Source organism: Astyanax mexicanus, chromosome 12 (genome assembly GCF_023375975.1).
Source record: "Astyanax mexicanus isolate ESR-SI-001 chromosome 12, AstMex3_surface, whole genome shotgun sequence".
In the NCBI taxonomy this organism is placed as follows: Eukaryota; Metazoa; Chordata; class Actinopteri; order Characiformes; family Acestrorhamphidae; genus Astyanax; species Astyanax mexicanus.
In genome coordinates, this window is record NC_064419.1 from 11,921,606 (window position 1) to 11,934,456 (window position 12,851).

Here is a 12,851-nt window from a genome sequence, read left to right on the forward strand (position 1 = left end):
GTGTACAATAATTCGAGTGCTCCGTTTAAAAGCTTCACCATGGTCAAAATATCACAGTGTGCCAAGACCAATCACAGAAATGGCTTTAGGCACAAAACAGTAATGAGATTCAGATTCACTTCATGTGCTTGGAATGGAGTGCTTAAGCTGCTGAAAGGGTGAAAGACCATCATTTCGTTTAACAGCTTCTTCCAGGTTTTTTCTTTCCTTTTTTTGGTGGGAGTTCAAGCAGAAGACCTAGCTATGTAATTTACAATATTTAATGTTTTTTTTTAATGTAACATTTTCTTTTAAACCAGAATCAGAGTCTTATTTAATAATGCATAAACAACTGCAACAATCATGTGCTGTTATATTTTGCGTGGAAGAATGCGTGCATGAGTTTCTCAGCAACTCTTAGCGCTGCTAATGGCCCTGTTTTTCTTCCTCCATATCCTCCATATCCCAAAACATCTCAGAACTACATTAACAAGCAGGATATTCTGCTGAATTTAGAGCTGATTGACCTACATGAGTGAGTCCTCTGTGATGTTAGCCTAGTTTGACTGTGCTGAAACTACTGAGAACCCATTTAAAGCTGAGCGTGTGAGACACTGCTGTTTACAGCGTTGTTCAGGGCTCTTTTCTGTGTTGATCTTTGTTGATTTGTAATTAATAGGGAAGACCCATATTGACCCATCTTGATCGTTTTTTTTAATATAACCATTGTTCTCTATTGTCTGCCAAAAAACAGTAGAGATACAGAATTATTTGCTTGCAATTAACTTGGAAACGACACTCAATATCATGCAATTAGTGAAGGATATAGAACACTTCCAGTCACTGCACCAAATGAGCAATAAAATTAATCATAAAATAATAAAAAAAAAAGTTTTTCTATATTTAGGTAACAGTTTATATGTAGAGTGCTGTTTTCATACTTTGACCAGTTTTCCTATGATTTGGTCTTAGGGATGTTTTTAACAGTTTTACGACACATCTAACACATCTTGCTTGCATTAATTGTCATTCTGACTTGCAAAACTCTCAACTCTCAACTTTTTCCAAACCTGTTTTAGAGCGTGATCCCCTATTAATGATCTCCCTCAGCTTCCCCACCTGGTGGCTATAATGACCCTGCATTAGCTAAAGATAAAAAAGTGCAAAAAAGTGCAAAGCAGGAACAGTACCCCAAAATGTATGGGGCTACTTTAACAACTATTTTTAGGAAATGGTTCTTTTAATGGTTTATTTTTATTTACTGAGTTTTCATGAAGATTATTATTTCTTACTTGGGTTGTTTTATTATTTTATTAAGACGACAGATGTTAAAGTAGAACTCCGGTGTAAAATAGACTTTTGTTGTAGTAAAACAAGATAAAAAGTACTTACCTTGATGAATAGAACACCTCCGTTCTCCCACAGTGTTCCGAGATCCAGAAATTGGAACAATTTGTTCAAACACCCTTCAGACTGGGTGACACGGAGCATAATTTGCTCTGATAAATCACTTTTTCCACCGCTATCCTGGCTCAAAGTAGCTCCTCCATTAAAACGAGGCATTAATAACTTAAAAAGTGCACAATAAGCTTATAAAAACCACTGTTTATGTCCTAAACCATTACAATTTCCGGATCTCTGAACGCTGTTTGAGAATGGAGGTGTGCTATTCATCAAAGGTAAGTACTTTTTATCATGTTTTACTACACCAAAAGTCAATCTTACACCAGAGTTCTCCTTTAGCATAGACCCTTTTGTAAGGACTACTCAAGAACATATTTAGAAACAAAGACAGGCTGGGAAAACTGTGATGATGTTTTATATAGGTTGGACCCAAACACATAGTAAAGCACAGCTAGGCATTTCTTGTGACAGCCACTAAGCAGTGTGAGAGCAAGGTGATATGCAACCTGTAATGCCAGGTGCCAATGCAGATGCTGTTGTGTCCTCTGTTGTACTCTGTACAGTGAAGGTGAATCCAGACAGCCAGAATTCAGTGATGCTGCAGAATGCCAAGATAGGGACAAAAGGGAAAGAGGCAGGAAAGTTCAGCTGTTTGTTGGATGGTGGCAGCCAGGCCCATTGCAACAAGGCAATGAAAACAATCAACTGCCTTGAGTCTAGAGCTGACCTGGGGCTTTAGACAACGACAGGCTATGAATTAAATGTAAAAAACAAACTGTGTGAGCTCCCCTTTAAATTCTGTGATGGTAAATGCAGTAAAAAATACAACAACACTATTATTAGAATCCCGCTCAAGGGGGCGCCCCCGACTAGTTACTGACAGCTGCCAACCAGCCAGGTTCATCATTCCTGCAGCAAAATATGATATGTTTATCATGGTTTCATAGTTTATCATATTTAAAGACAAGACATTGCAATAATCTTGATTTCAGTTTTGACCAAGGTGGCATAGCCTTTCAGGTATGCTAGCTATTTTACCATTTTAATCCATCTGAAAAATGGGGGGGTAGAATTTTAGTAGTATTTGCCCACCTATAGATTTCTTTAGTTTTTGCTTTTTTAATAAGTACATTTTTCAAAATAGCAAACAGTTTTTAGTATCAGAAAAAGATAACCTGAGTTAATATAAACACAGTTAAATTAAAATTTTATTTATTAGGTCAAAAAAATCTATTTAAAACAACCTGGCCCTATGTGAAAATCTTCTTTTAATTCAGCCACTTTGGAGGGTTTTTAAGCATCAACTGCTAGTTTACGATCATGCCACAGAATCTCAATCAGACTTGACTGACTAGGCCACTTCAAAACCTTCAATTTGTTTTTGTTTTTTTGAGCCATTCAGAGGTGGACCTGCTGTCTGCTTCGGGTCATTGTCCTGCTGCACAACCCAAGTACACCTGAGCTTAAGGTCACAAACTGATGGACTGTTATTCTCCTTCAAGATTTTCTGGTACAAAGCAGAATTTATGTTTCCATCAATTACAACAAGCTATCCAGGTCCTGAAGCAGCAAAGCAGTCCCAGATTATCACACTACCACCATCATGTTTGACTTTCAGCATGGTGTTCTTTTTTGAAATGCTGTGTTAGTTTTATGCCAGATGTAATGGGACCTTCGATTACTTTTTCACATAGGGCCAGCTTGGTTTGGATAGCTTTTTTTGTTGTCTGATATTAAAGTATGTTCTATAATCTGAAAGATGTAAGTATAACAAAAAAGCAAAAACAAAAGGAATCTGTAAGGGGCAAATACTTTTTCATGTCGCTGCATATTGTATTAGATGACGCTGCCGTAAATGAACAATTGAAAAAGTAAATGTCTGTAGTCGATCACACTCACGATTAGAAGTGGTGTATTTTATTGCACAAATCACGTCTGTATGTCTTGTCTATTGTCTTGCGCTCTCTCTCTCTCAGCACTGTGTCTGAAGCTAAGGGACAGATAATGCACCGTAGCCTCAGGGAAAGCCGTGTTAATGAAGAGGAACAGAAAAGGAATGCCGAAAGGAAAGGAATGGAAATTAACTCTGATGGTTTTAGGAGAATGAGGTTGAGTCGTGAATCCAGACATTTAGTAAGTCTCTCAGGACTAATCAAAGAGGCAGCGACATTAGCATTTTACGACCTCTTTACCATCTTCCTCCAAGCCATCGCACATCTTCTGTTATCTTAGATATGGTCTCTGGAGGATACTTAGCAATTAACTGATTCAGTTTCGTTGCAGTTGTGGTAAATGGCATACATTTACAGTTTTTAGCATATTAAAAGACACAGATCATCAATATATAATGATGGTGTCTTTTGTGCTGCCATAACTGATCTGTCCATTTGGGGTTTGAACTCCAGAAAACCTCTGGATGTGTTCTGTGGTATCTGGTATTATTAAGACGTTAGTAGTGGATCCAGATGTGAGATGCCCATGACCTTGTTGTTACCAGGTTGTCCTTTATTGGAGGTCATTTGGTAAGCACTGACCACTACACAGTAGGGCTGGGAAACCTATTGCGAAATTTTATATATTTGTAACAGTTTTTACCTTATATAAAAATTACTGCAACATAATATTGTGCCGTTCTCGGGCCGTTTGATTGGAAATGTTTCGATTCTACAGGGATGACACTCAAAATCGAATAATATATTTTCATATCTCTAAAAAAATTCGCAGTTTGCAGTTTTAGAGCCACTAAAATACCTAAATATACATTTAGCTTTTAAATATAGCAGTTTAAATATACCATATGTAACTGTCAGAAGCTATCCGAGCCAGGGTGTGCGTGGGGTGGTGTGGGTGTGGGGACGCTTCCCCTTATTGAGTTTTACCCTGACTGGTTTCCTAGCCCTGCCCTCAGTAGTGGGTTCTGATTGGACAGTGATTACATTTCATTTTGGCACAATTACCACACTGCTCCTAGACGAAATGTAATCCTGTGCATTGTAAATGGCTTTCAAACATTTGCAGCACCACACAGTGAAATACAATGTCATTGAGCTGAATGCATTTTAAGGAGGTTTGCAAATGCATTTGCTCAGAGTTTTGGGTCATGTGACACAGTGAATATTTTGTTTGTTTCATATTGTGTAATATGTATTAATTAGGGCGTTTAAGCATTGTCATTGCGTACAAGCACAATAGTCACATTGCAGGGTGTGCGATGTCAATTAAGGCAATTAAATCATGTTGCAATGTTTTGATTCTTGACACAAGAAGTAGATACACAGCCGTGTCTCTGTGTCTGTGTGAGTGACAGGCTGCTTCTGCCTGAGAAGCACAAGGGGGAGGGGGAGCGCTAGGGCGGGCAGGGATGACAGGAGTAAACATATGTGAATTTAAATGTGTGAATTTAATACCATTTAATACCATACATTTAAGTACACTTGATAAGACCTTATTTATTAAAACAATTTTTTTGTTTTTTCTTTAAATCACAATGCCGCGCGCGCTTTCCTTATGACTGACGCTAAATCCTTATAACTGTTTGATCCAGCTGTTAAATAATATTATGTTATATTAATACCATTTTAACGTTTTTCGTTTCTATGTTTTGAAATTCGTTAGATTATATTTTTTTCAACATTTTGGGTTTATTTTCGTTTGTTATTTTTGTAATAATAATAGAAATTACATAATTTATTTTCTTCTTTACATTTTTTAAGGGGCGAGTAAAAAAGTAAGTCAATAGTTACTTTTACTGGTAACTAGTTACTTTTATAGTGGAGTAACTCCGTTAGTAACTCAGTTAATTTTTGGAGAAGTAACTAGTAAATATAACTAATTACTTTTTCAAAGTAACGTGCCCAACACTGTCTGACAATGAGCAAGTTTCCCTAAACAAGGAGCAGGCTTATAAGCGTGAATAACATGAAATGTTTAAAATTAATACAGACATGTAGAAAAAAAATGAAGACAAGCTGTAACCTAGATATAAATAATAATATCTTAATAATAATAGAATAATAATAAATAATAATAATATATTAATATGCCAATTAGGAGTAGGATATTTTAATTTTCATCCCTGACTCTAATTCATATAAGTTATATACCTGATTTGATCTTTTTCCGTACAATCCCTGCTAAAGTTTTAGGTGAAGGAGACCTAAAGAAGGTCAGTGCATGATTCTGGAAAAACAAAAAAGTGGGCGTGGCATGGGTCATAAATGACGATGGACGATGATGTGCACAATCCTACTGTAAACCACTATTTGTCCGAACCCAAATAAATTAACCCTGTTTTACATAAAAAAATTATATTTCCAAACATTTCTCAACTATTTTAAGTCAGCTGAACATATATTATTACATTCAAACAGAGATGTTTGAGTAGAACCAACTTATAAATACTGAGTTTAGTCTGTTTACATTGACAGCTTCTTTTCAATTGGCTTTTGGCACAATCTATTTGCATACTGGGTGTGTCCCCCATTTTCTGACACTCACCATTAGTGTGTAGGGATTCCCCCTAGACTACCTTAGGTAAAGTTGTAGATCATATATTATGATTAACTGCCTGGTGCTCTCAATACTGTTCACTATCTACTTTTCTATGAGTATTACAAAATACAAAATATTTCATAGTATATGTATATATATATATATATATATATATATATATATATATATATATATATATATATATATATACATATACTATGAAATATTTTGTGTTCTGGACAATTTGGCAAAAATTCTAACCACACCCAATGTAGTATATAGTACTTGAGAAATAAAAAAAAATGTAAGTTTAGGAAAATCTATGTATATCTATTTGTTAGCTTCACTGTAAAATATATTACATAAACTTAAAATGTTTTTGGTAATCAGTTACAACAAAAGTTTTGAGTTTAGTGAACTCATTGAGTTTTACCGTGTTCATTTTAATTTCTTAAAAAAATAATTGTTCAAGCTTACAGTATGAGTCATTGCCATTGTAATTTTCAGACCTATATATTTATGAAACTTTTTGGATTATAATTGTGGATATTTGTGTGTGCTCATACATATGTAGATAAATAAGTCGACAAATATATAAATTTGTAACCTACATTATTCTTTTATTACTTTCTTATTTACTTAGAACAATAAGTTTCTCTTTGAACAATAATTATAATCTATGGTTATTTTAAATATACACAACAAATCATTAAAGCATATAATTAGTAGTTATACAAAAACAGCGTCAGCCAGTAATTAACTGCATACATACATTAAATGCCAGTTGGAAAGAAAATAACAGGCTGTAAAACAATGAGAAAAACAGAAGATTAAACCTGAGAGTAAAATATATTGTTTAAAAGAAGGATACTAGAAGCTTGCTATTTTTATCTATACCTCAGTATAAACACATATCTCTCTCGGACTCTGGCTGCTGATGGCAAGCAGCCAGATACGTACGGTATTAAAACCGCTGGACCTCCTGAAGCCTTCGTCTGTTATTTTTTCTGCTTTTAAGCATATCACCTGTATGAACTGACTGTTCACTTGCTGCCTAATACACTATATCCATACCTGGGCAGATGTCACTGTAGATAAAGATAAACATTGTTTCTCACTCTCTCACTTTAATGGTTTCAGTGGTGCTTATATTAACTGTTTAAACATAACTAATGATTTGTGTTAAAATAATTTCCTAAGATATTTATTTACCCATGCTTTTAATACACTGAATGTGACTTAAGCGTGAATTTAGAAAAAAAAAACACATATATATGTTATCTGATTTATATTAATTTCATAAAATAATGTGTTTCTAACCTTTATTTAGCACTCCAGCTTGTTTCTCCTTTAGTGACGCCTTGCAAGGACATTATGTATAATAGTTCTCAGCTGTCAGGCTTTAAGTGTCATGCACAAGGACTTAGAGGATTTAATGTTTTCATGACGCTTGACATCACAGACTTTAAATAGCTGCTTGTTTCCAGGTCCAACTGGAAAAAAATTACTTTCTCGAGCCAACATTACTTCAGGCCTCTGAAAATGAAGTAATTATCAATTTACATTAAGATAAGATTGTGATCATTTAAAAACGTAATTATTCTAGATAGAATGCCTTGAAGTGAGAGCCTGTTATGTAATGCAGTATAAAGTACTAGAATTTGAAAAGTTATACAGCTGTAAAACAATATTACTGCACTTGATTACTGCATACTCAGCCCAATAATTATATATGTTTGTGGACAACATTTCTAATAAATGCATTTAGTCGATTTATGTTGCTGACATAGATGTGCAAATGCAAACAGCTTGTATGTACTGCCAATAGAATAGGATTTTCTGCATTCTTTAATATTTCTAATTCTTTCACTAAAAGCTCATTGAAAGCTAATTGAAATCAATTTTGTTGTTATTGTTGTTGGTGGTGATGTTTATTTATTTATTTTAATTGATTAAAAAATAAAAGTTTAAACTTACAATCAAAAGCAATCTGAACTGGAAGCATTTACTCTGCTATAACTCTGCCCTTGTCATTTAAAAAAAAAAAATTATATTAATGCACTGCCCCCATGTGCCCATTTCCGTCCTGTTCATCAAGGCAGATGAACATTTAGGAAGGCGACAATAAAAAATTGACAAATAAATAGAGGATGAAGATGGAACTATGGCATAATGACTAACCTCTGAGTCAGAGCTAATAATATATATTTAGGCCACATCTTGTTTTGACCAATCCATATGAATTATGTCAAAACTGTGCTGTTTTTTATATGAGCCCGAGAGTCGAAAAGCCAATGGGGTCGGCACCCGTGCTTTCTGAGGGTGCTATTGCTATTCTTACATTCCCAGTATACATACAGGGGTTGAACAATGAAACTGAAACACCTGTCATTTTAGTGTGGGAGGTTTCATGGCTAAATTGGAGCAGCCTGGTGGCCAATCTTCATTAATTCCACTTTGCACCAGTAAGAGCAGAGTGTGAAGGTTCAATTAGCAGGGTAAGAGCAAAGTTTTGCTCAAAATATTGCAATGCACACAACATTATGGGTGACATACCAGAGTTCAAAAGAGGACAAATTGTTGGTGCACGTCTTGCTGGAGCATCTGTGACCAAGACAGCAAGTCTTTGTGATGTATCAAGAGTCACAGTATCCAGGGTAATGTCAGCATACCACCAAGAAGGACCAACCACATCAAACAGGAATAACTGTGGACGCTGTAAGAGGAAGCGGTCTGATAGGGATGTTTGGGTGCTAACTCGGATTGTATCCATAAAACATAAAACCACGGCTGCCCAAATCACAGCAGAATTCAATGTGCACCTCAACTGTCCTGTTTCCACCAGAACTGTCCGTCACCACAATAAATTATTGTTTCAGTTTCATTGTCCAACCCCTGTACTATATAGAACAATATAGAACATTTTATTTTTGCTGTTTAATTGCAGGTATGCCTTTGTCCATAATGCAAAACCGAGTTAGGACTTCTTGATTAATGATATGTTGTGCTATAATTTTAATATAGTATGTACAAGCCTTAAAGATCAAAGAGTAACATTTATTATAGTAAGCCTACTTGTATACACTGACTTTGGGATTGATATAACACAGTGGACCAACACTGGCAGATGACATGAACAGCATGGCAGAAATCATCACTGATTGTGGAAACTTCACACTAGACCTCAAGCAGTTTGGACTGTGTGTCTCTCCACTCTTCCTCCAGACTCTGATCCCTTGATTTACAAATGAAATCCAAAATTTACTGATGATCATTGATGGTTTTGAGAAACATCTCATCTGCTGGTGTTGATCCACTGTGTTTTATCAAGTCCAAAGTCGGTGCAGTGGAAAATCTTAGTTTTATGGGGATGTGGAATTCATTTTTCAGCAGGACTGCCCACACTGCCAAATGGACCAGTTGGTCTTATTTAATATTCTAATATTTTGAGATCATCTGTTTATCACTTATACACATATACACATACTTACTCACCTCTGTTTAGCAAGGGAGGCATTGGTGATACTCAAAAACATGTTGGCGCTTTACATTAATGACACTGTATGTTCTTGTTTTTCATACAGCTGTTTTTTTCTTGCTGAATGTTATGTTATTTTTTTCTATAATTGTACCTTTCCATACCATTTAAGATTAATTTCTTAACGTCCTCAGGGTTTATTCAGCTACTCGATGCGGTTTGTGTGTCTCTGTTCCTGTAGGGCGATGCTGAGTGACATTGGTGACTATGTAGGTACAGACATTGAGATTTCCTGGTTGCCTAATCTGGATGACTTAATGAAAGGCTATGCTCGAAACTTTCGGCCGGGGATAGGAGGTGAGTTTGAGATCTATTGCTTGTGTCGTTGGACTGCCCATTCATCATTCTTCACATTTACAGTCATTCTTAGCTAATCGCTCTGAAAAGGTGCATGTTTGGTGGTAGTGTGGTGTGGTTTCCAGCTTCACTTCTACTGCTCCTACTACTACTACTACTACTACTACTACTAAGTAGTAGTATACTCCAGATGAGGTTGTGTTACAGTACCTGAAGCCGAATCCTGAAGTGCGATATTTAGGCCACACGTTTTTAATGAGCTGATTAGTTCTGACTTTGCACATTAATGAGCTCGCGATACGTGTGGAGCGAGCAACCCCACGGAAACCACTGGCACAATTATAAATCCATTATTAAATCCATTATGCAACAGCATGAATATGCAACAGCATGTACCAGAGCTGCCCACGGAAAGACGATGCTGCTAAGAATGCTTGTCAAATGTGTCTCATCCAATGGCTACAGCGTAGATTTCTCTATCTCACAGCTTAACTCAGCTCAAGCCTATGTGAACATGCGTCTGCACCATTTCCACTAAAACGGCCATTCGCAAGGTCCATGTGTGTCTGTTTCTCAGGCTTGCTTGTAAAACATTGCAGAGATGACAGTCAAAAGCAAAGATGTTGTTAGAGCTGTAAACAGCTGAATGTTGAACAGACATTCGTGAGCATTATGGAACTCTTTCTGCTTTTCTCCTTTCTGCTCCATTTCTCTGCCATTGCAACTGCTTATTTCATCACCATTTCAAGTTTCAGGAGCATGCAACATCTTAGAGGAAGTCTGAGGGAATTTGTCTTGTTTAAACAGGTGCTGAGGAATGTGTGCAAGTATTCAATTACAGAAGTGGGTTTGCTACTTTAAAGAAAAGTTCTAATCGCGCCGCGTGGTCTAGCAGTTTGCCATCAGCTGCCGACAAAGCCCTGAGAGAGCACAATTGACCATTGATGGCACAATTGACCACCCAGATAGGTGCACTTTTCCCTCATCACTCCAAAGGGTGATGTCGATCAGCACAAGGCTGCGTCTGTGAGCTGAGGTATCGGAACTGAGTCGCTGCGCTTTCCTCCGAGTGCGCTGTGATGCTATTCAGCAATGCTGCATCAGCAGAGGCTGACTTCACATGTATCGGAGGAGGCATGTGCTAGTCTTCACCCTCCTTGTGTTGTGGCATCACCAGTGATGAGGGATATACAGTTGAGTAGCAGCTGAACAGGTGGAACAATTGGAGAAAAAATGGGAGAAAATTATAAATAAATAAATAAAAGAAAGGTTTCTGATAGTAAGGGCCTAGATCACAAATTATGCTAATCGATAATACTGGATGACAGTTGAAAATGAGATATTATTCATGATTAAAGAGCTTTTGGAAGTTAAGATAATAAGCTTTATTCTGAATTATCATATGATGAATCATCATCAAAAAATAGTTGCACCCAGACATGTGAATGATTCAAGAATGTTTCACGCTCGACCATGCGTGTGATATAAGCAAAGATGAGCCTTATCTCTATACTTATCTTATCTCTGACTGACTATATTAAATTGTGCTGTTGAGTTGGTAGCATCGATCACATCTGCAAGTGAAGTATGCTTTAGAGGAAAGGTTAAAGCGGTTGGAACAGTTTGAGAGGTGTCGCGTCATAGGGCTCCAAGAACTGATATGATATTATAATGTTAAGGCTGATTAAATATCTGTTTGTGTTCATGCCGAAAGATGTCAGAGAATGGGCGTGGCTTATTTTAGTAGATTTTTGTGGTTTGATCAATTGATTAGGATGATGAGTTTTTAATTTCAAATCAATGATCATTTAATTAATAGTAATACAGTAGTATTAGCCAATATAAATATTATATATGGCCATTTAAGAACAGATCATACACATGGTTCACAGTGATTAGCACTAAATAAATAATGAATATGATTGTTAAGAGAAAATTTAAGTTTATTATTTGTTGTTTTGTAGGGCTTTCTGTGGATTTTGTGTTAAAATACAGCAGATAAGCTTAAAAGTGTTTTTTGTTGTTTTTTTGTTCAGTTTTTTTCCTCTTTAAGTAAACATGTCCTAAAGGTTCAAATAGAGTGCCTAAAAGTCTGCACTTAAAAAGTTGCATTATGTTCTCAATTTATTTAGTTTATATTTTGTAAGTAATTTGTTGCACGCTCCACACAAACAGATTTTGTTTAAGATTTATTTAACATTTAGAATTATTTACAGCATCTTTAATCATTTTATTTAAATTTTTTCCCATTTTCTCCCCAATTTACACAGCCAATTACCCAACCCACTCACTAGGACTCCCCCTATCACTAGTGATGCTCCAACACACCAGGAGGGTGAAGACTAGCACATGCTTGTCTGATGCAGCATTGCCAAGCAGCATCACAGCACGCTTGGAGGAAAGCACAGCGATTCGGTTCCGGTACATCAGCTCACAGACGCCCTGTGCTGCAGACATCACCCTAGGAGTGATGTGGGGAGAGAGCGCCTTCTACCCCAGGGAGGGAGCAGGGCCAATTGTGCTCCCTCTGAGCACCGGCAGCTTGATGGCAAATCTGCATGAGCGGGTGGTGATCATGGCCCAGACAAGCCATGCTGGGCATCCCTTATTTTTTATCTCTGAAAGGTAAAAACACTAGATCTGGGTGCAACTGTTTATTTGATGATGAGTAGAGATCAGTGTAGATCTGTTAGCTTTGCAGAAATGAAGGACGTAGTTTAGGAGACTGTTAGCAAGAAACCATTACGACTTTATGTTATACAGTCTGTAAATGGAGGTGGTGTAAGTGTTCATTGGCGAGGAATGGGAAGGGTCCCTTAATGACCAGAATGTCCGTTCAGGATTGTTTCAGTTCAGTTGACCTTAACCGTTGCCATGGGACCTAAACTATAGAGCGAGATGCTGTATAGTTTAGTGTAACAAGGGCCTGAAGCTCTAATGGCTTTTCAAAGCACAGCCTTTTGAACCCAAACCTCTTTCATACTGCCTTTATGTCCCTGTAATAAAAACGACACCTGATGTGAAAAGCCTCATAACGGCACAGATATCCCTCAGTCTTAATGACCTCATCAAGGACAAAACCCAAACATCGCTTCATTAAAATGGCTGCCCGGTCATTAGTACATTTCAGCATGTGTTCTTT

The 12,851-nt window shown here is 36.8% G+C and overlaps 1 protein-coding gene across 2 annotated transcripts in view; it reads left to right on the plus strand.

Annotated features, from left to right (window-relative positions):
• gabrd (gamma-aminobutyric acid type A receptor subunit delta) overlaps positions 1-12,851 on the plus strand; it is a 41,728-nt gene that overhangs the window by 13,414 nt on the left and 15,463 nt on the right. For both annotated transcript variants that reach the window (XM_007237019.4, XM_007237020.4), the window contains exon 2: positions 9,594-9,709. In XM_007237019.4, the coding sequence (XP_007237081.2) occupies positions 9,594-9,709 (116 nt within the window). The remainder of the gene's footprint in view (positions 1-9,593; positions 9,710-12,851) is intronic.